Source organism: Eulemur rufifrons, chromosome 30 (genome assembly GCF_041146395.1).
Source record: "Eulemur rufifrons isolate Redbay chromosome 30, OSU_ERuf_1, whole genome shotgun sequence".
NCBI classification, from domain to species: Eukaryota; Metazoa; Chordata; class Mammalia; order Primates; family Lemuridae; genus Eulemur; species Eulemur rufifrons.
In genome coordinates this window covers 20,842,904-20,867,294 of record NC_091012.1, presented here as the reverse complement: position 1 = coordinate 20,867,294, position 24,391 = coordinate 20,842,904, and the positions used below count along the sequence as shown (strand labels likewise).

At 54.4% G+C, this 24,391-nt stretch overlaps 1 protein-coding gene across 2 annotated transcripts; it reads right to left on the bottom strand.

Moving 5' to 3' along the window:
• Positions 1 to 7,670: 7,670 nt before the first annotated feature.
• On the bottom strand, positions 7,671 to 19,612 carry CCNQ (cyclin Q). 2 transcript variants are annotated; one of them, XM_069463302.1, is made up of 5 exons: positions 19,353 to 19,612; positions 15,833 to 16,016; positions 14,129 to 14,261; positions 12,031 to 12,258; positions 7,671 to 8,198 (listed from the first exon to the last, which is right to left on the bottom strand). In XM_069463302.1, the coding sequence occupies exons 1-5, from the start codon at positions 19,465 to 19,467 to the stop codon at positions 8,109 to 8,111; spliced, it is 750 nt and encodes a 249-aa protein (XP_069319403.1). In that variant the 5' UTR covers positions 19,468 to 19,612; the 3' UTR covers positions 7,671 to 8,108. The 2 variants fall into 2 exon arrangements, with proteins under 2 accessions (XP_069319403.1, XP_069319404.1); XM_069463303.1 differs by having other exon boundaries at positions 7,671 to 8,138.
• Between the last annotated feature and the right edge of the window lie 4,779 nt (positions 19,613 to 24,391).

The following is a 24,391-nucleotide window of genomic DNA, read 5'->3' as shown; positions in this document are numbered from 1 at the left end:
GCTGCTGTGCAAAGCTGCCTGATGTAAACGTCGGCTGTGTGGCCCCAGGTGGCCTTCGTGCTGGCGGGGACTCAGAAAAGGGGCACCCGCGTGAGCTCAGATCTGCTCTGGAGCCGGGTGGTGCGCGGGCCAAGGGCTTCTCTTTATAAAGCATCATGTTATCCCGAATGGCTTGGTCAACTGTGTTCAGTTAATAAATACGTTTTACATTTTTATCTGCTTGTTATAAAGATGAACAACAACAAAAAAAATCTTCACGAGGAAGACCAGATGCATAATAATTTAAAGTCTGTAGTTGAATTTCCTAATTTAAAGACTAGACCAAAATTTCTGTGTATAAAAAAAATGAAAAGCTCCTACATCCTGGTCTGGGTAACGTGTGTGATTTATTATCTGGCGAATCCTGGTACAGAACGAAACAGAGGTGTCCACGCCACTTCGCCAGAGCTGGAGAGGCCGCAGCGGGGAGCGGCAGCCTGGCCAGGTCCTCATGCCTGTTCGGCGGTGGCGCTCCAGGGCCAGAGCTGTCACCGTGTGCACATGAAAAGGCCGTGGTGACCGTCCAGGCCAGCATCCTCACATGAGGGCGGGGGCAGGGGCCCTCAGCAATTGTGACGATTCAGCGCGAGCACAGCCACCCAAATGTCAGAACACTAACATACACGCACACGCCCTATTTTTTTTTACTGTGGTAAAAGATAATATATAACAAAATGTGCCATGTTACCGCAAAGTTAGGTGCACAGCCCGGTGCTGCTCAGCCATCCCCAGCGTCCATCCGCAGACCGTGTTCACCTTCCCAAACCCAAACTCTGCCCCCATGAACACCGACTCCCTGTGCCCCTCCCCGACCCCTGGCACCCACCATTGTGCTTTCCAGCCCTGCGAGTCTGACTACTCGAGGCGCCTCCCAGAAGTAGAATCACACAGTATTTGCACCGGCTCATTCCATGGAGCACAATGTCCTCATGGGTGCCCCGTGCTGGGGCCCGTGTCAGCATTTCTTCCTGTTCAAGGGTGAGTCGTGTCCCATTGCCTGGAGAGACCGCATCTGTGTGTCCATGCTTCCCCCCTCGGACACTCGGGTTGCTTTCACGGTTTAGCTATTATGAATAACGCCGCTGTGAACGTGGTGTCAACATGTCGCTTCGAGGCCCTGCTTTTAATTCCTTCGGGTCTATACCCAGAAGAGGAATTGCTGGATCATATGGTAGCTCTATGTTTAATTTTTCAAGAAACCACCATGCTGTTTTCCATGGCAGCTGCACCATTTTACATTCCCATGAGCAGTGCATGAGACTTCCAATAATAAACTTCATTTCACTCACTCACTCCACGTGCTGCATCCCGGAGCTCCCAGCTACCTCCGAACACGCATGCGTGTGGACACCGTGCTCCGCGGCGCCGCCCCTGCTTAAGCCGGGAAGAGCCAGGAAGATAGTTCCGTGGCTGGGACTTGCAAACGACCCAAGGGCGCTAAGACTTCCCTCACCTCATGTCATCAGATTCCTCTTTCTCTGCTCTGAACATCACCCTTTAAGGTTTGGCAGCCCCAGAAGACACATTTCCAGGGAAGCTGCCAAGAGAAGAGAAAAAATGGCTTCAAAGTTCCCTCCAACTACCAGAGTCCATGCTTCCAAAACAGGTGAGAAGACCAATAGCAGAGCACCCTTGTTTTATTGGTGTGCAAGTACATCTTGAACCACAGGTTAAGTAAGTCTGGATTGGGCCAAACTCCACATGGAGACAGCTGGCACCTCAGGGAGAGGTGTCATGCTCCCCAAAAGACCGAGAATTTGCGTTGGCAGAATGCTCTTTCCCACGGACTTCTATCAAGTATGACGCAGGTTCCTATGCAAAAAAAAAAAACAAAAACCTGGCACTTAGCCAAATGGCTTGGGGCAAGAGAGCAGGACAGCCAAGCCCTGCGAGCCCGAGCCGGTGTACGTGTGCCCTGTGGCTGCGGTAACAAAGGGCCACAAGCCAGAGTTCCAAAATCGGGGCATCGGCAGGGTCGTGCTCCCGGTGGAGGCTCTAGGGGAGACCCTGTTCCAGGTCCCTCTTAGCTTCTGGCGTTGCCAGTGACACGGCATTCCTCGGCTTGTACGTGCATCTCCCCGTGTACATCATCCCACATACCGGCCTCCGTCTGCACATGGCCTTCTCTGCTGCTTGTTTTCAATAAACAGCAAAAGCTTCATCCTTGCCCACGTCACGGCTCAGCGTGTGCTGGGAGGCTTTCCTGCCTGGCTCCACTTCAGAAGCAATTCAGGTACGGAGGTTGTTCCCAACTTGCAATTGTGTCATCTCAGAGTCCTTTGTTCCTAGAAGTTCAGATGAGAAAACAAATGGAAACAACACACTTGCTCTTAAGTGCTCATGGTGACACCGGTGGCGTGTCCACGTGCCCTCCCAGACATGAATAGAAAGCACAGTACCCTAGTGTAATTACTGGGCGCTGATTTTCTCCACCACAAGGACTGTGTGTTATTTCAGGCAACTACTATGTTCTTTATTGGTTTTACATTTTAACATTCCACCAAAAAAGAGAGCGTGGGCTCTGGAGTGAGAACTCTGGTTCTGTCACCAGCTAGGTGTGTGACTTGTGCCAATGGATGCCTCCCTCAGTTACCTCGTGTGTAAAATTTAATAATAATAATCATCTGCCTTGTGGGCTTGAGCATCAGATGAGTTAGTTAATACACATAAAAGAGACTTAGAACCGTGGCCAGCACACGGCCCTCAGTAAGCGCAAGTTACTGTTTTCACCAGACACGGCGTGGCCACCGCCGGCTGCCTCATCACCCCAGCCCTGCGCTCCACAGCAGTGAGCAGGAGGCGTGCGTACTAGGCACGTTGGACACTGTGCCGGTCATCGTCACACTCGCAATCATTTCTTCCGAAAGAGAGAAGCACAGCTCAGAGAAGCCGCATAACACACTCCGCGTTGCGCAGCTGCTGGGACTTAGCCACGCTCCTTGCAGCAGAACATCATGTGGCCCATTCCTGAATTTTAAATCAAAAATGCTGGTGGGAAATCTTGTGGTCTTAGGGAAAATGTTTTCTTAAGAAATTATTTATTTTTGGCCGGGCGCGGTGGCTCACGCCTATAATCCTAGCACTCTGGGAGGCCGAGGCGGGTGGATTGTTTGAGCTCAGGAGTTCGAGACCAGCCTGAGCAAGAGTGAGACCCCGTCTCTACTAAAAAAAAAATAGAAAGAAATTAGCTGGACAACTAAAAATATATAGAAAAAATGAGCCGGGCATGGTGGCGCATGCCTGTAGTCCCAGCTACTCGGGAGGCTGAGGCAGAAGGATCACTTGAGCCCAGGAGTTTGAGGTTGCTGTGAGCTAGGCTGACACCATGGCACTCACTCTAGCCCGGGCAACAGAGCGAGACTCTGTCTCAAAAAAAAAAAAAGAAAAGAAAAGAAAAAAAGAAAAAAGAAAGGAAAAAAAAGAAAAAGGAAAAAAAGAAGGAAAAAAAAGAAGAAAAAAGAAGAAGAAAAAAAGAAGAAAAAAAAGAAAGTATTTATTTTTAATTGACTCAGTGTAACTGTCCATATTTCTGGAACACAGTTTCATGTCTCGATACATGTTTGCACCGCAGGGTAAACAGTGTATCCATCACCTCATACACTTACCCTCTTGCCGTGAGAGCTCTCGCTGGCTACTTTGTAACAGACGGTATTGACTGTTAACCATGGCGGGCACACTGTGAAATAGACAACAGAACTTACTCCCAGTATCAAATAACTTCGAGGGGGGCCAACCCCTCCCCAGTCTCTGGTAACCATTTCTCTGCTCTCTGCTTCTAGAATATCAACTTTGTTTTTTTAGATTCCCCTATGAGTACAGTCATGTAGTATTTGTCTTTCTGTACCTGGCTTATTTCACTTACCATAATGTCCTCCAGGTCCATCCATGTTGTGGCAAATGACAGGATTTCACTCTTCTTGTGGCTGAATAGTATTCCATTGTGTACAGATGTCACCATTTCTTTGCCCACTCATCTGTCAACAGACGCTTAGGTCATCCCGTATCGTGGCTGTTGTGAACAGTGCTACAGTGACCATGGGAGTGCAGACATCTCCCTGACACACTGATTTCCTTCCCTTTGGATATATGCCCAGCAGTGAGACTGCTAGATCACACGGTAGTTCTATTTTTAATTTTTTGAGGAATCATCATACTGTTTTACGTAGCGGGCACGCTAATTTACATTCCCCCCAACAGTCAGCAAGGGTGCCCTTTTCCCCACACCCTCACCGAGACTTCTTATCTTTTGTCTTTTTGATAACAGCCATTCTAACAGATGTGAGGTGATATGTCATCATGGCTTTGATTTGCATTTCCCTGGTGATTGGTGATGTTGAACATTTTTTCATATACCTGTTGGCCAGTTGTATGTCTTCTCTTGAGAAATGTCTATTCAAGCTTTTTGCCCATTTTTAAATCAAGTTATTTGTTTTTCTTTGCGGTTGAGTCATTTGAGTTCCTTATATATTCTGGATATTAACCCCTTGTCAGATGTACAGTTTTGTAAATATTTTCTCCCATTCTGGACCTTGTCTCTTTACTCTGTTAATAGTTTTCTTTCCTCTGCGGAAGCTTTTTAGTGTGATGTAGTCCCATTTGTCTATTTTTGCTTTTGTTGACTGTGCTTTTGAGATCTTATGTAAGAAATCCTTGCCTAGCCCAATGTCGTGAAGCATTTCCCCTATGTTTTCTTCTAGTAGTTTCCTAGTTTCGGGCTTTACGTTTAAGTCTTTCATCCATTTCAAGTTGATTTTTCTATATGCTGAGAGACAGTGGTCTAGTTTCATTCTTTTGCATGTGGATATCCAGTTTTCCCAACATCATTTATTGAAGAGACTGTCTTTTACCCAATGTGTGTTCTTGGCACCTTTGTCAAAAATCAGTTGGCTGTAGATTCATGAACTTATTTCTGAGTTCTCTATTCTGTTCCACTTGTCTGTGTGTCTGTTTTTATGCCAGTACCATGCTGTTTTAGTTACTATAGCTTTGTAGTATATTTTGAAGTCAGGTAGTATAATACCTCCAGCTGTTCATTTTATTTTATTTTATTTTATTTTATTTTATTTTTGGAGAAAGGGTCTCACTCTGTCACCCCAGCTAGAGTACAGTGGTGTCAGCATAGCTCACTGGACTCAAGTGATCCTCCTGCCTCAGTCTCCCAACTAGCTGGGACTACAGGCTTGCGCCACCAAACCCAGCTAATTTTTGTATTTTCTGTAGAGACAGGGTCTTGCTCTTGCCCAGGCTGGCCTCGAACTCCTAACCTCAAGTGACACAAAGTGGGAAACTGAGTCTCACAGAGAGAAAGGAATTTGCTAGATGTCCAGCCCTCATGAAGGGAAACATCAAGCTCTCCGGGGCTGTGTGCTCCTGGTCCTGTGCCCACCTGAGTCCCCAGGGAGATTTTTTTGGACCATCCCCCCCCCCCATCTTGCTGATATGCCTTGGGAGAGGGACTGGGGAGGGGAGGGGAACAGACTGGAAGAGACGTCATGGAGAGAGCTCTCTGGAGGGTTCGAACACACCCCACCATCTGGCCCTTCCCATTCCAGGGCAGAAGGTTATGCTGAGAGCCGAGAAAATGACTTCTTTTGCCCTAACGAACTCACATCGAGTGTTTGTGCACAGGCTGTTTCAATGGAGGCTGAAGCCTGGGGGATCCAACAGAATTGGGGAGCAGTGGGAGATAAGGCAGAGAATCCCAAAGTGAAACACCCTGTCTCTGAGTTCCATCCAAGTCGACAGTAAGCACTGGCCAAGGGCAGAGCATGGTCAATGCAAAGAGCAGGACAGGTATGGCACTTTGAAACAGCAGAAGTCAGAAAGGGCAGGCTGGAGCAGCCGCTGCCCTCAAAGGCCACCGGGCCCCTCGCCCTCCACCTCTATGCTCAGGGCCTCTGACTCCGGCCCTGGGTCGGGGCCGCCACCCCATCCTCAAAGGGCTCCAGTTCAGCTGAGTGCACGGATGTGGGAATGACACAGAGGACAAGGGAACTCCGGGGCCGGTGGGGCCCGGAGGAGGCACCACAGGCACGGGCCAGGACAAGCTGGAATCCGAGCCCAAGGACTAAGCAGGAACAGCTAAGAGACACACAAAGGCGGCAGGGCAGGGAGGAAGCGGCCCGCAAGGAGCACAGCACCCTGCACGAGAGAGCAGGCACAGAGACGAGGATGGCACTTGGGAGGCCGCCGTGCGTGGCCCGCGACAAGGGCGGGCACGGGCAGAGGTGACGGGTTTTCAGCCGGGCTCCTCCCTTTCACCTTTCCTGGCTCATCTTCTGGCACAGCCCCCGTGCCGCCCACGGCAGGACGGCGCGGCACCTCCGAACTGATGGCAGGACGCAGGGCACAGAGGACTTCCGTCAGGCCCCAGTCACCCTCTCGCGCGTGCCTCTCGAGGCCCCCTCAGCAGGACACATGGTGACAAAGGAGAAATCCAGAAAGCTCACCTAAAGAGCCCAGAGTGGTGAACTGCTAAGCGACGTTTTCAGTCACCCAAGAGTCCGGGATTGAACAGGGTCTTAGAGGACATCCAGGCTCGTCAACACCCTGTCAGTAGAAGATGGAGTCCCACGCCCAGTCATCTACCAGTTCTCAGAGAGCTGAACTCCTTCCGGAGAGGCCGGCAGCAGGCGGGTGCTGGGCTGGACATGTGCAACACGGAACGACGAATGAGTCTGTCAACCAAACGGTCCCCAGGCCAGGGCGATGCCAACAGGGCACGGAGGCCTGCCCGGGGCCCACCCTCTGCCCCCTTGGCCACCTTTTTCTGCTTAGCACTCCTCACGCCCACGCTGCAGGTCTTCCTCGCTGTTTCTTGTCTTCCCCTCCCCACAAGGAAGGCAGGAGCGCCGTGTGCTTACGCCAGGACTCAGCACACAGGAGCTGCCCAGTAAATGTCGCCCTGTGACAGCCAAAACGTGAGTCCACATTAAGGAGAAACCCACAGGAGAGGTCTATGAAATGGAGGCCAGGCCAGCCAGGGCAGTCTGCCCACCAGGGAGGGCTGTGACATTTGCTCGATTCCTCACCCTGAGGACAGATAGCATGGTCACTTTGAAAAGTCAAGCAAGCCCTGACCTGTCACCAGTGTGTGACCGCAGCCTCTGCCCCCAAGCAGGGCTGACGAGTGAGGCATGCGCCACACCTGTGGGCTGTAGAGCCCACTCTCCTGTGGAGCCTCCCCCTGAATGTGGGGAAGAGGCCAGGCCGGGCCCCAGGCCCCAGGCCACCATGTGCTGAACGCACGTTGAGCCTGATGGGGGAACTGAGGAATGCACCCCGCACTGGTCTGTTTCAGACCCCCAAGTCCTTTCTGAAGAGGTGACTTTTGAGTGGGGAGACAGAGGGGTGCCGGGGCTCTGAGTTTCTCTGGACTCCCCATCTAGATGGCTGTCTAGACATTTAAAACCCTGTCTTATTACTTTCAGTTACATTTGACCAGGTCTGGCTTCTCTGAACACAGGTGATCCTCCGTGACCCCAGGCTTGCCACCTAATGGCGGCACTGTTTCCAAAATTTCTGCTTACCTGCCACCAGGCCCCGAAAGCCAGGACGGGTGAGGAGCGCGAGAGGCCCGGAGAGCGTTCCAAGGGCAGCACGAGCTACAGAACACGTACAGGGCTCTCTGCTGATTCGCATCATCTTTTATTACACAAAATAAAATCCCATCTATGTTGCACATCCCACTTTCTATAAATCTGGCTTTAAAAAATCCCTAGGGGTACAGTCCCATCTGTTCTTTGACTTCCCTTGCAATGACGTCATGCCTCCCTTGCAGTCGGAGTCCTCTCAAAGGACAAAAGCAGACGTGGCCGCCTCAGGTCAGCTGCACACAGTGCGCTCCCGGCCTGCCCGCTGGAGGTGCGGCTCCCATCGTCGTCTGGACCGCGGCTGCTGGGGACAGTCAAAGCGGCAGCATGTCATCGCCTTCACCAGCCCATCTCCAGCAGCACAATCAGTCCTCCCAGCTGGTCCTCTGGGGACCAGCTGTCACAGCGACGTGGTGGCACCGTCCCCAGGCAGCCGACCATCCTGGGCTTCTCTTTGGGCAGGCCTGGGCCAGGGCCTTAGGGGAGCTCTGTGTCCATGGTATAAATCTGAATGAGATCAGATACAATATTATCAATGATTGGCTTGGTAAGGTCGTCACTAAACACCTAGAAAGGAGAAGGAAAACAGGTTCCAATTAGACTCCCTTTGTGTTAAACAAGGCACTGGTCACTAAGTGTAGAATCGCATTTCATGGGCAGGGAAGGGGACATGGGGACTTGGTTATCCAGGATGGTGGCAGCTTTCCTGCCAAGCCAGTTCAGTTCTAGCCTGTTGAGGCCAAAGACTTTACGAAGCAAAGAACATTCTAGATAGAAGAGGCCTTGGTGATCATCTGACCCAGACAGGAGAGGGGACTTTTCCAAGGTCACACAGGGAGTTGGTGACAGAGCTAGGCCCAAAGCACTGGCTCCTGCCTCCTGAGTGGGGCTTTCTCAGGTCCAGGGTCTCTGGGGATTTGGGCGAGAGAAGGTGGGAGTCCCACTTCTAGAAATAGGCAGGCTAATTAACTAGGACCCCATGCCCACCCTAGCCCGGCCCCAAGGAGCACGTGGACCTGGTCTACAGCCTAGACCAGTCATCTAGACCACAGCGTGCAGGAGCGCTCACAGACTGTGAGGGAAGTCTTCAGGGGCTCAAACCAAGGGTGTGTGCAGCACAGGGCCAGCCCACAGGCCCGGGGGTCCGACCTGCTCCTGCAGGATAATCCCTAAGCCCCTGGAAAATCCCGCCTGATAAGCGTGTCTCAGCTTATAGCAGGGGCCTAGGACCCTGCCGGGTAGTCTGCACCAATGACATGGTTTGTGGGGGCGGCCCGAGCCACATGCTATCAGTGGGACCTCCGCGTGGCTGGCGCCTGTGTAGCCAGGTCAGCCCCGTGGGCGCTCCATGCCTGCGTGACCCACCCCCAGTACCAAGCCTGGACACCACAGCCCAGGGGGAGCGGCCCTGGTTGGCAATAACCCACGTGCGCTGGCACACATTGTGGCTCACACGTCATTGCCGGGAGCGTCAAGCACTGTCCATTCACCTCCCCGGGAGAGGACACCCGGAAGCTCTCGCCTGGCCTCTGCTGGACCCCGCCCTCCGCACCTTGTACCTTTGCTGCTTTTAACCTGTGTCCTTTCATTGCAATAAACTGTAACTGTGAGTGTGACGGTTTTTATGACTTCTGAGTCCTCCCAGCACATCATTGAGCCCGAGGGGACTCTTGGGGACCACCATGAGAAGGGAAAGAAAGAGGAAAGCAACAAGCCCTTGATCAGATGCTGTAGCTACCCTGCACCAGGAAGCTGAGTGATGCCTGGGGAACCAAGGGAAACAAGGTCAAGGCCTTGGGCTGAGCCAAAGCAAGAACTAGACCTAAGTCTACCCCTTCTGAACCCACTAAACAAACCTGGGTCCCTTCCTAGCCTACCACCTCAGGTGGGAGATGGGGACCTGGAATCCCTCCAAGCCCTGACTCAGGAAGCATGGCCAGCTCACCCTGGGTTCTGGGTGAAAAAGAAACATGTCAGAAATACAGGCTTGCTCCTTGGGGCCCACTCCTAGAGACCCCACGCTGAAAACGACCATTAAAAAGCATCCAGGGCCAAAAGGTGGAAGCGACCCGAGTGTCCACGGACGGAGGAGTGGATAAACAAAACTGTCTACGCAGACAACGGAACATGACTCAGCCTTCAAAAGGAGGGAATTCTGACACGGGCTACAGCACGGCTGACCCCTGAGGACGTCGTGCTCCGTGAAATGAGCCAGTCACAAAAGGACAGTTACCACAAGATTGCACATCTGTGCGGGGCCGTGTCTGAGAGCAGTCCAATCCCCAGAGACAAACAGGCGGGTGGTGGGTGTCAGGGGCCGGGGAGAGGCACAGGGAGTCGGTGTTCATGGGGACAGAGTTTGGGTTTGGGAAGGTGAACACGGTCTGCGGATGGACGCCGGGGATGGCTGCGCAGCACCGGGAATGTGCCGAGCAGCACTGGCTTAAGTGTGCACTTAAATGTGGTACCATGGCACACTTATGTGATGTGTATGTCAGCACAATTAAAAAGAAGAGTCCATGTTGGGGGACAATCCTGGGACCCCTGGCAGAAGGGACACAGCCTCAAGTCCTAGGGGGAGACACTGTTGGCCTCTGGGACCAAGAGGGCCTGGAGACTCAACTCAGCTGGTTTGGGGACATCAACTTCTGTCTGTAGGACAAAGAGTAGCAGTGGCGGGAAATAAGCTTCGGTTCTCCCTGTCTGCAGGAAGAAGGGTGCGGGGGCACCCAGTGCAGCTCTGGGTGTGCAAATTCCAACACTGCGTGGTGACCTGCAGCTCCTCTGATCCTGCTGCCACCCCCGCTCCTCTCGCCAGTCGGGGTCAGTACCTCATGCTGAGCGCACGGCAGACTAGTGACAATAGAGGCAGTTGCTGCAAGAAGAAGTGGCCGAGAGCACGCAAAGGGGGATAGCGCATCAAAAGGCAGGCACAGCCTCGCCGTGAGCCACTCCTGCAGGCCTCTGGCCCCCACACCTCACCAGCCCACGGGTGTGCCCGGGTTCTGGAAGTCCCCAAGCATCCCAAAGAGGTGAAGTCCGGTTTGACAGGCTTTACGAGCTGTGGGAACACACATTTGCAACTTCCTCCCAATTTGAGAATTACTGGGTGAGTTTGTTCTGCCCAGAAAGCAACCTCCTGGCGGAGCTGCTTCCCGGCTGCGTGGGGCCAGCTAGGCTGGCGCTCCCCTTCAGATGGCGGAGCACGGGACGCAGAGGTGGCACTGGCACGCAAGTGAGGGTCGGGAGCAAGCGAAGGAAGACAGAGGAGAAGGGAGAGGTGGAGGAGCAGGCACAATGGGAAATGAGCAACGACACTGCAGATCCAGGCAGCTGAGGAGCCGGGACCGCCCCACCCACCAGATGTCCTCAGAGAGTGTCTGCCACCACCAGATTCCAACCGTGCAGGGACACTGCAGCCACGTTATCCGAAAGTCCCTGAGAAGCCCAAGCACGGAACAATACTGTCTGTCCACACAAATGCTCTTTCACCCCGATGCTACGTGGTGGGGTCTACGTCTGGCCTGAGACCAGGACTACAGATGCACGTATTCAAGGCCACACAAGCACCTACTATGTGCCACGTCTAGGCACAGGAGTTATGGCTGTACATAGCACAGACAAGATCCCTGGCCTTGGGTGCTTACAGTCGGGTGGGGTGCAGGATTAGACAGACAATAAACAAGGGAAACCAGCAAAAGCTGTGGTCTTCCACAGAGGGCAAGCAGGCCAGGGAAGAGAGTACCAGACAAGGGTATAGCCTCTGTGCACAGCGGCGCCCACCACCCACACAGCTCTCCCTGCGGACAGAGTCCTGCAAACCGCACTTTGGTTTCAGTAGCTCTAAGTGAGGCAAGAACTCACCGGTCACCTATCTCTTCTCCCCATCTACCTGCCATCCACCCGCCTAGCTACTATCTATCCACCTAGCAACACTATCGGCTCTCCACCTTATCTGCCAGCTGCCTGTTCAGCCACCCACCCATGCAGTTCTGCCACCCGCCCGCCCGCCTGCCCTCCCCGCAGCCTTGTCACGTGTCACCCTCGCCAAGTTCCCACTCAATCTAGTGCAAGTGCCTGACGCTCCTGGCTTAGCTCAGAGGTTCTCAACCGGGCGAGGCCCTGCCCCAGGACATCTGGCAATGCGTGGGTGGAGGCCGGGGCTGCTGCTTGCTATCTGACAGCCCCCGCCCCCAGCAGGGATCCCGCTCCCAGGGGCAGCTGTGCTGAGGGGCGCGCCCTGCCGCAGACTCTCCTAACAGGGCATTTTCAAGCTTCAAGATTCTCAAGTAGCCCCTACTGTTCTTGACAGATAATTAACAAAAAGAAACTGGTCCCCGGGTGCAGGGACCTCTGAGAGGAAAGGGGCACAGTCCAGGGCACCAAGCAGTCACCTCACCTGCCACCATGGCTTCTCGGCCTCGGCCTCAGCGGGCACCTCGACTCCATAGACCTGCAGGGCCAGGAAGAGCACTGCCACGGCTATGTGCTGAGCCCGGAAGTGGAGGCACAGCCCCCCGTGGTAGCTGTCCCGAAGCAGGGCCCAGGCAGTGACGGCAATGGGGGTCCGTTGCCAGCTGTAACGGTTCAGCCAGTTCTTGAGGGAAAGCAGGTAGTGGAGCAGGTACTGCAAAGACATGCACGTCAGCCAGTCTGCCTTCGCGCTCCCTGCCACTCTGCCGTCCCTCCTCCCACCAGCCGCTATCTCCACGCTGTCACAGTCATGTCACCACCCTTTCATACCCTCCAATGGCTTCCAGGTCACTTAGGAAAATATCCCAATGCGTTCTGCTGGCCCTGTCTCCCAAGGCCCTCGCCCCCCGCCCCCCACCCCGTGGCCATGTGGGAATATGCCGGCACACCACCCCCCCTCAGGCCTGTGCACTCACTGAGACCTCTGCGTGACGCGCCTGCCCACTCCCAGCCTCCGGCCCAGTTCCAGGGAAACCCTCTCCAGCACAGGGCCCTGCCCGGCCACCGAGGGAAACCACGCAGGGCCTGGTGCTCCAGCGAGCAGCGCCTTCGTCTGCAGAGCCCCGTGTGCCCAGCCTGCTGCCAAGGGGACCTGCTTTCAGGAGGACTAGAAACCGGTCACTGCATTTTCCCAGTTAGTGCCAAGAGCCTCCAGTAGTGCCATCTGTCTTAACGACCCTCCAGCCCAGCTGTCAGCTCCTGCTCTCAGAACACAGACGCTCTGCCCAAACCTCGTGTGATACAGAAAGACACCGGTGTGCTCCCCGGACAGTCTTCAACACCCAAGTGCGTGAGTGGCCCTAGCATGCCAGGGAGGAAGGACCCGTCCCTTACTCTCTAGCCCATCCTGAGACCCTAGCCCTGACTAGAGAAGGGGGAGGGCCGGCAGGCTCCCAGCAACGCCAAGCCGCAGTTCCGGATCCCGGCACAAATCACACATCCTCCAAGGCCCGAGCACCGCTCCTTCCTGAGCCTCGTCACCTTGACAACTCTAGTCGTCTCTGCACTCAGTCCAGCTCCCGCCTTCCCCTGGGATGCTGCTCGAAAGTTATGCCGACTAAAAACCCACTGGGTAGAAATCTGAGACCAGAGGTTCCCAGGGATTAGGAAGGAAGTGTGGGAGGGGTGAAGGTAAGAGTATAAAAGAGCAACACGAAGGAGCCTGGTGTGACGGAGCTGTTTTGTACCTTGACTGTGATGGAGGATACGTGAATGCAGACACGTGAGAAAACTGTACGGAACTAGACAAGCACACCACAGAGGTAAAGCCGGGGGACCCAGCAGACTGTCAGCGGCCACATCCCGGCTGTGGTACTGCACGACACTTACGCAAAGTGTTCCCACTGGGAGACTGGGCAAAGGGTAATGGGATGGTTCTGTGTTATTCCTTACAACTGCATGACAATCTCCAATGATCTCAATAAAAATTGACGTTAAAAAGAACAGAGATCCTAGCCCAGTGCCCCAAACCACACCACCTCCATCTCCCCCTGCAGGCCATCCTTCTCAACTGCCCACAAGTGGAGCTGGGCTGGCCAGAGTAGCACAGCCAAGTGCTCCTAAGAGCTGGACTCTTCTCTCTTGCTGCCGTTTGAAATGGTTCTTCCATCGAGACTTACATGTTCCTAGAAGTTAAAAGTGTGCTACTTAACTCGAGCGCCTCAGCTTTCCTCGTAGCTCTCTAAGCACAACTGAGTTGGATGCAGGCTCTGAGGCGTAACAGCAACTCACAGGGACAGGGACTCTGGCAGGTCACAAAACTAGCCCTACTTCCTTGAGGCTCAGCAAGCATGCGCTCTACACGAGCCACAGGGTGGACAGCAGTTCCAGAGGGCCACAGAGGCCCCAGCCTGCAGCCACAGATGCATGGGCAGAAAGGCAGAAGCTGAAATGAGAACGCTTGCGAGAACCCATGGAGTCGGGCCGGCGAGGCCGCCTGGCTCTGCTTACCTGCTGTGCTCTCGAGCATGGGGTGGGAGACGCTCTCAGGATGAAAACAAAGAGCATACTTTCCCGGTACGTACCTTGTGGGGATGCTGGAAGGAGACCTGGAAGCGCAGAACTCTCAGCATGAGAAGCTCACACTGCACAATGCTATCTCGGAGCTCCCAGAAGCGGGCGTCCAGCTCCAAGGGTTCGCTGCTCGGGTTAAAGTATCTGTGTAGACAAATGACAATGCTTACGATGACCGGAGCAGTTTCCCCTGAGAAACAGGATAGCTTGAATTGGTCAAGCCCTTAAGTCACATGATGTCCAGAACCACACTCTAGTGTCCTTCTGTGGTAGATGAACAGAGGGTCATTGTAATTACGTTTTTATAAGATAATCCTTCACCTACGTGTCTAATGTACAGAATGAAAACAGTGGTGGACAGAGAAGCTGGCTCCTGGTTTGAGCCCGATGGGCCATCCTCTATCATTCAGCACGATGTCAAGTGCAAGGACTGGCTCTTTGCAACGGCTCCAGAGGAAGCCGAAGCTTCAGCATACCCAGCCGGTTGTGCCTCTTGTCCCAGTCAGCCTGATGCTAGGGACCCTTTGTCACCTCGGGGCAATGCCCAGGGCTCTCACTCTGGACCCAAGAAACGTATTTAATCAAGTCACGGGTATGATGTACTCTGAAAAGCGAACGTTTTCCAGTTTTATACTCCGAGACTGTCTTTCCTTCCTCCCAGATCTTTCTAAGCACAATCCTACTTACATTGTTTACACCCATGATGCTCCCACCTACGCCAGATCCCCAAGATGCAGGTGAACGGGATTCATACTCAAACAATCAAAACTCTCTGTCAATGACTCATCCTTCCCAGCTGCTCACTCATTTTCCAATGTCCCCGCAGAACCCCCTTGTCCCCCGCACCCCTAATGAGGGCTCCGCACCATGTCCCCTTCCATTGCTCCCCTGCTGAGGACCAGGTAATTATGGGTGGACTCCACCCGCCCTCCCTCGGTCCTCCTGTCTTTGTCTTAGTCTCTCAGGTACCCTGTGAACCTGCTGTTAGGAGGCAGGGCGTGCTTTTTCCATTACCTGTTTATTTAAAAAGAAGCAGAATAAAATAGTTTTCTTTCCTAACGACCAGAGTTCCTAGAAAGGCCCATGACACCCAGCTAGTCAGTAACTTTGCACAAGTCACGTGGCTTTCCCCTGGGCCCCCGGGGCCTTGGCAAAGCCTGCCGACTGGCTGGGCACCTGCATCCTTCACTAGCAGTCAACTGCTCAGGCCCAGCTGTGCTGCCCATGTGCCCACAGCAAGGCAAGAAAGGATCCTGAGCAACTGGGACTTGGTTTCTCACACCGGCTAAGTAAGAGGACCACCTAGCTGGGTCCACACCCTCCCCGTGTGGGGCACTCAGGCCTGCAGGCCCACACAGCCCAACTGGGAGGAGGTTCCCTCTTGTGCGTGCCCGTCTGCCTCCAGCCGTCCCTGTCGATGGCTCCAGCCCAGCCTTCGCTGACATGCCCGCCGAGCTTGCTCTGCTCAAGCCTCTCAGGCTCCCCGTAATCCGGCCCAGGCTTCTCTCCCACAGACGCCCCAGGCTCCTGATACCAGGCTCCTTCCCAGTTGGCTGCTAGCGTTTCTGGCCCTGGTTTGAGGCCATCCAGGTGCTTCCTTCCAAGCTTGACTGCCGACCCCTGGAAAGCAGGGCCCAGTGGGAGCCTTCTCTGCCCTCCCCTTCGGGGTGGACACCAGGAAGCCCTCCTGAATGCCCTGGCCTGAAAGCCATTACCTGTTGGACACATTGATGATGTCACGGGTACGCAGGTGCTGCTCCTCCACTTTGCCAGCCAAGTAAATGGAAGACATGGCGACCAGGTAAGGGTCATAGGCGTCCAGGTTGGTCTCACAGAAGAACTTATGGTAAATGGTGCAGGCCGTGGCAATGGGAATGGAACGCATCCCCAGCTTGACACCTACAGAGAGAAAGCAGGCAGGAGGGTACTTCAATCCAGCGCTCACCCGCTGTTCAAGTGAGGACAACCGCTGGAACGGGCCCCTGCTCAGGCAAGACTAAGAACTTTCCGCAAAGCTGGTAGTTGATGCTGGGTCTTTCACCGGGTTCCCCAGGCTTCTCAGACTCTGATGGGCAGCCGAAGCCTCTGGGGATGGTGTTCCAATGCAGAGTCCCCTTCAGTGGGTCTGGGGTTCTGAGATTCTGTGCTTCTGACAAGCCCCCAGGTCGTGCCCAGGCCAGGGATCTACAGACCGCAGGCTGAGAAATAAGGTTTCCGACTACCACTCAGTTAGCAACGGGCATATCAGCTTCTGCACGAAATCCTGGATGGGACCATACACTGTTGTGCGTCTGTGTTCACCTTAGCAAGGATTTAACTGGAGGTCGCCCGCCCTGCAGCTCGCCTAACAGAAATCCCAAGACAGCAGGAGGGAAAAGGCCTCTGAGCCGTCAAACGGATGCCACCAGTCCTGAAGTCACAGACGATATTCAGCACTGGTGTCCTGGTCCACAGATTAGAAAAGGCAAGCAAAGCAAGCAGGGTGACTTCCAACACCACAGGCAGAGCAGAGAAAAAGCAACATTTATTGCCACGGACAGGCACCAAGGAAGGAGACCAACACCATGCAAGAGGACAGGGCAGAAGGGAGTGGATTTATTTAGGGGTTAAAGCCCACCCCCATCCCACCCCTGCACAGCTCCTAAGGAAATCACTGCACTGGGTTACAGAACCCAAGAAAATTCACAATGACTAGGGTTAACAAGAGAAGGTTAAGTTCATCCTACACACTGACAGAGGAAGGTGGAGAGCAGCCAACAATCAGCCATTAAGATACATTCAACATCCTGGATTAGTTCCCTGTAGCTACTGTAACAAATCGCCACAAATTCAGGGGCTTAAAACGACACAGGTTTATACTCTTACAATTCTGGAGGTCTGAAGTCCCGAAAGAGCTTTAGGACTAAGATCAAGGTGTCAATAGGGCTGGTTCCTTCTGGAGGCTCCAGGGAAAATCGTTTCCTTGCCTTTTCTAGTTTCTAGAGGCTGCCTGTGTTCCTTGGCTCATGGGCCCTTCCTTGGTCTTCAGAGCTAGTGATAACCTAGGATAATCTCCTCACCTCAAGGTCCCTAATCACACCTGCAAAGTCCCTTTTGTTATGTAAAATGACATTCACAGGTTCCAGAGATTAGGACAGAGATATCTTTGGGGGACTGGTATTTAGCCTCCTACAAAGGGCAAAGGTATGCGCAATATATTTATAGAAAAGTCCAACGGAAGTGATGCCTTAAAGAGCTTTTTGCATTTCAAGATCTAAACTTCAGCTTCTGCACAGCCAAAGAAACAGTCATGAGAATAAACAGACCACCTACAGAATGGGGAAAAATTTTTGCATACTACACATCAGATAAAGGACTGATAACAAGAATCTATTTAGAACTCAGGAAAATCAGCAAGAAAAAATCAAACAACCCTATCAAAAAGTGGGCAAATGACATGAATAGAAACTTCTCGAAAGAAGATATAAGAATGGCTAACAAACATATGAAAAAATGCTCAACATCCCTAATCATCAGAGAAATGCAAATCAAAACCACAATGAGATATCACTTAACCCCAGCGAGAATGGCCTTTATCAAAAAAACCCAAAACAACACATGTTGGCGTGGATGTGGAGAGACAGGAACACTCCTACACTGCTGGTGGGACTGCAAACTAGTGCAACCCCTGTGGAAAGCATTATGGAGGTATCTTAAACAGATTCAAGTAGACCTGCCATTTGATCCAGCAATCCCATTACTGGGCATATACCCAAAGGAAAAAAGGTCATTCTGTAACAAAGACACATGTACCCGAATGTTTATAGCAGCACAATTCACAATAGCAAAGATGTGGAAACAACCCAAATGCCCATCAATTCATGATTGGATTAGTAAGCTGTGGTATATGTATACCATGGAATATTACTCAGCTATAAGAAATAATGAAGATACGACATCTCTATGGTTCTCCTGGAGAGAGTTGGAACCCATTCTATTAAGGGAAGTATCCCAAGAATGGAAAAACAAGCACCACATGTATCACCAGCAAATTGGTTTCCCTGAACATCACCTAAATACACATCTGGGAACGACACCAATCGGATATCAGACTGAGGTGGGGGTGGGGGAGGGGATGGGTGTATGCCTACACAATGAGTGCATTGCGCACCGTTTGGGGAATGGTAACCCTTGAAGGTGCTGACTCGGGAAGGGGGGGTGGGGAAGGGAGGGATATATACCTACATGATGGTGCAACACGCACTACCTGGGGAACGGACATGCCTAGAGCTCTGACTTGGGGGGAAAGGCGGTACATGGGCAACGTATGTAACCTGCAATTCTGTATCCCCCATAATAATAAGATGAAATAAAAAAAAAAGATCTAAACTTCAGTAACGTAGACAATTCCTACGTGGGACCCCTCATTCTAGGACACACCAGATAAGGTGGTGCTGCTGACTCTGAGCAGACAGATGGTGGCAGCTGAGGGGACACTGCCATCCTTCCTTAATACACTTCACAACTCTTCTTGTAAATCAAAGTAAATTTATAAATCACTGGGATTAAGGGTCCTGCACCATTTCCTCAGACCCTCTGTCCGCCCAGACTTGAAAGCACACTTGCCCAACATCCCCTGCAACAGTGCATACAAAGTAGCAGAGGTAGGAAATGACTGTCTGCCAGCTAAAGGAGATACTACTGACAGGGAAAAAAGAGTGTCTCTACGGGAATCGTGGTTTCCTTACGTCGCCTTGGACACAGAGCACCCAACGCCACAGCGGATGCCCCGGGAAGGTTCAGGACTCCAGCTGCACCCTGGGTCCTCCGTGTAACAGGAACTCCCCTACAGCCTACTCCAAAAGGCTCCGTGAGACCAACTGCCATACAGTCCCCCAGTACACAGAGAGACAGGTGTGGCAGACTCCACAGAGCCGCGAGTGCCCTGGCTTGGCCCCCGCCTAGCTGGAGGCCTGTCCCCGACCACGTTCTCTCTTCGGGCCCGCACACCCATCTGTGCAGCTGGGACACCAGCGCCTACCTGCGGCCCACTGCCTAGAGAACCGGGCGTGGCGGAAAGGCAGAAGCCTACAGCCCGGAGCCTCCCAGCCTCCGCCAAGGCGGGTCCCTCCCGGAAGGCCTGGCCTCTTCCCTCTGCCCAGCCGCGCCTGCCCCGCAAAGCGGCCCCCGGCGCCGCCGACCCCGGCCTCCGCGTGCCGTCCGTATGGGACCCGCCCTGTCCCCGACCGCGGTTACCTGCCTCCATGATGAACCTGGTCACACGGAAGTGTACCCTCGCGTCGGGCGCCAGCCGCCCCTCGGCCCCCCGCGCCGCAGCCCCTTCGCCGCTCTCCGGCCTAACGGCCTCCATGAGGCCCGGTCCCGCGACCCCCACCACCCCCCACCGAAAGGAGAAGCGCCCCCGGCGCGCCGAGGCCGCCTCCGGTGGGGGCGGGGGGTCTTCGCGGCGGGCGCGCGCCCTGGCCCGCCCCGCAGGCCCCGCCCGGGCCCGGCCAGCCCGTCCCCGGGCCGGGCAACCAGCGGCGCGACACAAGCTGACAGGCCCAGCTCGCGCAAGCGCAGACGCAGGCGCGGAGGCCGACACCGCCCTGTGACCAGGCTGCGCCCGCCGGCCTCTGGACACCAGACGCCAAGCGCCTGGGACACTGATTCTCCGCCCACGGATGCCTCAAGCCCCGCCCCAGGGAGCTGCGAGCTCTGTCCCCAGAAGGAACCGGTGGAGCCTGGAGCCCGAGGGTATCTCCAGTCACCTGAGTCGCAAGTCCCCGCAGCCCGACTAAGCTGTCGCCCTGGGCTGTGGTGGCCCAGCGTGGCTTAGGACGGGGAGAGCTGGCAGCGTTTGCCGAGCCCTGAGTGAGGGGCGCTTGCGGGAGTTCTTGCTGCGGTGTCAGTGTCTCAGTAGGCAAGCCGCCACTAACAGGGCAAGGTGTCAGTGTCTGTAAAACCCCAATGCAGTCGAGACCCGAAGGAAATGCAGTGCTGTGCATAAAATGTGAAGAGGCCTTTTCTAATGGGGGCGTTAAGGGTGTTTGCACCTGATTTTCCAGCCTCCCTGGATTGGTTAGGGATGCGGTTTCCGCTCACCTTTCCAGCCTGGCACACAGTAGAAGCTTAATAAATGTTTGTTGAATGAATGTTGAATATTGAACTCACATATTTACCATCCTATATTTCATATGTGTCTTCCACAAGCAGGAAATTGTGCATCAGGTGTTAGGGATATAGAGCGCCAAAGGGACTCTCAAGCTAATGACAGCCACTCTGGTCATTCAGATACATTCAGATAATTGCTATGATTTGAAACAGCTGGGAGCATTGAGAGGAAAAGGCCATTGCTCCCTAAGGCCTTCTGCCAGGTGACGTGGTTTGATGATGATGCAGAAGTCTCCACCTCCTATCCCCTGTCCAGCCTCAGCCTCCCTACTCAGCGCCCACTGCCTCCGCCGAGCTCCCCAAGTCCTCTCCTCACCCCAGCTAGGCTAGTTTCTCGGGGCTGCTATAACAAATGGCCACGAATTGGATGGCTGAACACAGCAGAAATATGTCCTCTCACAATTCTGGAGGGCAGACATCTGAAATCCAGGTATCACCAGGACTTTGCTCCCTCGGGAGGCTCTAGTGGAGGATTGATTCTTCCTTGCTCTTCCAGCTTCTGCAGCCTGAGCTGTTCCTGGGCCTGTGGCCGAATCACTCCAGTCCCAGCTCCGTCTCCACATGGCCTCCTCCGCTGTGTGTCTCCCTCTGGCTCCTCTCCTGTCTCTCAGGACTCCTGTCATTGGGTCAGGGCCCACTGGCTAATCCAGGGTGAACTCACCTTGACATCCTCCCCCGCATCACATCTGCAAAGACTCTTTTGCCAAATAAGGTCCCACCAGCAGGCTCTGGGGCGTGAGACATGGAAACATCTTTCAGGGAACTGCCCACTCAGCCCATGACACCAGCTGCCAGAGTGAGCTTCCTAAAAGTCGAGGCTGAATGAGCCCTGCCCTGCCTCACACCCTCCAGGGCCTCTTCACCTTTAGGAGAAAGCCAGAGGCCTCAGCCTGACATGCCAGTCCTTGTGGAGGCACCCTGTCGACTGAGGACTCTGCCACTCGTGGCAGGGGCCTTGGGCAGTTCCCCGAATGGTTATGATTTCCCAGCTCAATGTCTTTGCACATTCGCTGCCCAGTGAAGGGATTCCTGCCGCACATATGTCTACCAGCTCGCCCTTGTCTGTGTGTGCATAGGGGTGCATGTCTGCGTGCACGTGTGTGTGGAGGGGCTCAGGGCCCTCAGTCCCCTGTGCTACCGACACCTGCCATGCCTTGAGCGCTCTGTTGCCACTGCCTGTCCCCAGGCTGTGAGTAGCTCCACCCTCTCCCAGGCCCAAGGCTAAAACCTGGACAGCACCCAGAGTGCCCATCTCCCCTCAGCCCCGTTGGCCAAGGCCAGGCCCCCTACTCCACCAGGCAATGCCCTAGGCCAGGCCAGCTGCAGCTCAATCTGGCAGGTTCAAGTCCATGTTCCCTAAAGGGTCTATGGGCCTTGGGGAATCAGGCTGCTGCCCCTCAGCTTCCTGCTGGCCTCCCACACACATCTGTGCACATTACACATGCCCCGCATGCACGCACACTCGCTTTCATCGTGACTCACCCCACACACACGTGCACACGTGCGTGCACACACACACACAAACCCTCTAAATCATACGGTGTTTCCCTCTGGCCCGTAGCCTGGTGGCCCGCTGTCCCTTGCACCCGCTGTGTTTGCCGGTTAAACAGCACAGCTTGAACTCCTCCTTCTCCCTCGGGCCTTTTGTGGTGTGAATGGGAGTCAAGGGAATGATTCAATGAGCACATTAATTTTTAAAGCCCTGGGTCACAGGCCACTCTCCTGGCAGGCAGCCTCGGGCACAGTGGTTGATAAATGAATAATTCACTAGCCACCAATTGGAGCCAGAAAACATTTAGGTGGCACCTCACCCAGTGACAAGCCTGTCACCATTGTCCCAAACGTGGCATCCCCCTCCTCCTCCTGGCCCCCTCGTCCCTGGCTCAGACCGCACACTCCTCCAGGGCTGAGGCCTGGGTCTCATGTCCAGGCCCACACAGGGAAGGTGCACAACGAAGGCAGGGACAATGGCAACCTGAAGAGCGATTGTGTAATGTTTGCCAGCACATCCTCATCTAATCCTTCCCACAGGCCCTGCACCAATGACGTCGCAGCCTCCCCTCACAATGGCACTATTATCAAAGGAGCGAGTGACTCATTGCAAAGACCGGGCTCTCCAGCTGAAGCTCAAAGGACAAGGCAGAGGAAGAGGAGAGGCCTTGCGCAGGCAGGGCTTCGCGAGAGTCCGGGTGGTCTTTGGGAAGCGCCTGCCCACCCCAGCCTCCTTCCTGGCAGCCTTTCCCCGGAGCCATCACTTGAACAGCAACCTGATCGCAGGCCAGTCCCGCCACTCATCCTTGGAACCTTCTCGATACCCAAGAACCTTGCTCCATGGTCACCCCTTCTTCCCCAGCCCTCCTCTCCCCGTCTGTGCCTGCACCTTCTGGGCCAGCGCGGGAATCTTCTGGAGGCTTTTCATCTCACCGGGGGCAACCCCACTAGCCTGCCTCTCTCTTCCCTTCCCCACTGCCCTCTGCTCACCCGCTGTCATCTCTGAAGCCACTCGTGGCCCCCTGCATCCCTGCCTGCTGCTGCATGAGACTGCCTGCCCACTCTGACTGCTGACAGCTGTGAAGACTTCCCCTCCCCATCCCCTTCTGCCCCACAGCCGGGTGAGTCCATGCGACAGCCTGGGTGCCGGCTCCCCTAGGCAGGAGCGGAGTTCAAACCACAAGGGGAACCCGTGCCCCAGCCCGCCCCTAACTGGGAGAGGCCCCAGTCCCCTTTCCATGCCCTCTCAAGCCATCTGTCGACCAGCCTGGGAGGCCTGCCCTGCTTCCCCAGAAAGCCTCACTATGTGAGTAATGGAACTTTTCATGTCCCTTTAAGAGGGTGGCACCATCAGTCTCAACAGCCAAGCCACATCTTGGGTGGGGTCCATCCTGTGTTTGTACAGAGTGGACACAGCCTGCTGCCTCCTGCCCCAACACTTTCCCCTCGTGGATTCCGTGTCCCTGCTCTCCCGACTCCCCTCCCACCCAGGCTGGGCCCCCGCAGGAGTTCGAGTCTCTCCTGTGCACTTAGTGGCTGCCAGGCTCACGCACGGGCGTGACCCCTAAACTGGCCAGTGCCTAGGCCAGGCCTCACACCTGCGCCCAGACCCGTGGTCCCCATCTGCATGCCACTCATCCTGCCCATGTAGACCAGGGCCTGGTGCTGGGAACACAGCAGTGAAGGGGGGCGGACAGGGTCTCCCTACGACAGCCTCACCCCCTCCCCCAGCCCACATGTGCCACACAGGGCGACCTCTGTAAGAACCGCAGTGTGATCTGATCACATCCCTTCCCACGTGGTGCCCACAGGAGCCGTACCAGCTGCTGGAACGCAGCTCTGTTTACCCGGTGGGTCAGAGTTTGGTTTGGGGAAAGAAGGTGGAAGTTTTCCTACAAGTGGGGGTGCGGGGGTGGGGGGGATTATAAATTCCTGGTGACTCTACTGCCTGGGATTATTTTCTTTTTCAGAGATTCCAGCAACAAGGGGCTCAACAGAATAACAGTGCGAGCTCTGCGCACAGGCGAGCCCGTGCGTGTGCCCGAGTTGGATGTAAGGGAGGTGCTGACAGTTGGGGATCCCGCAAGCCAGAGGGTGACTGGGGTGGTGAGGATGTTCTGGAATTAGATCATGGTGATGGCTGCACAACTCTGTGAATATATTCAAAGCCATCGAATTGTGTTGTTTAAGTGGGTGAATTTTATGGTATGTGAATTATTAAATATATCTCAATAAAGCTGTTATTTAAAAAAAAAAAATTACCACGCGCAATTGTGCCATCAAGGACAAAAATCTTCCTGTGGGTAGCAGGGGCTTTACAAGGAAGAGCTGGAGGACTGGCTGGAGGAGGAAGCTGGAGGGCGGAGCAGCTGGGAAGGGCGGGCAAGGCCCTGTGTGGACAAGTGAACGTAAAGGACTGAGAAGCCAGGGGACATCCATCGGCAGGAGGACAGCTGCTGAGTCTGTCTCACGGGTGGCCCCTGTACCCATCCTGTGACGACTTCCCTAGTTGCCAAGTGTAGGGTTCAGACGGATCCACTCAGCAGCCGCCAGGATTCCTGCCGCGGCTCCTCGGCTCATGGAGCGAAGCCTCCTGCAGTAGGAAGGGCCTTCTGGAAGCTACGGTTCCA

What these genes read in the sequence shown, in the direction of transcription:
- CCNQ (XM_069463302.1), bottom strand. Translation starts at nt 19,467, where the DNA reads ATGGAGGCCGTTAGGCCGGAGAGCGGCGAAGGGGCTGCGGCGCGGGGG. An exon ending in CAGGTTCATCATGGAGGCAG is followed by an intron (nt 16,017 to 19,352) that starts GTAACCGCGGTC and finishes TTCTCTCTGTAG; the next exon opens with GTGTCAAGCTGGGGATGCGT. An exon ending in ATCATCAATGTGTCCAACAG is followed by an intron (nt 14,262 to 15,832) that starts GTAATGGCTTTC and finishes TTGTCTACACAG; the next exon opens with ATACTTTAACCCGAGCAGCG.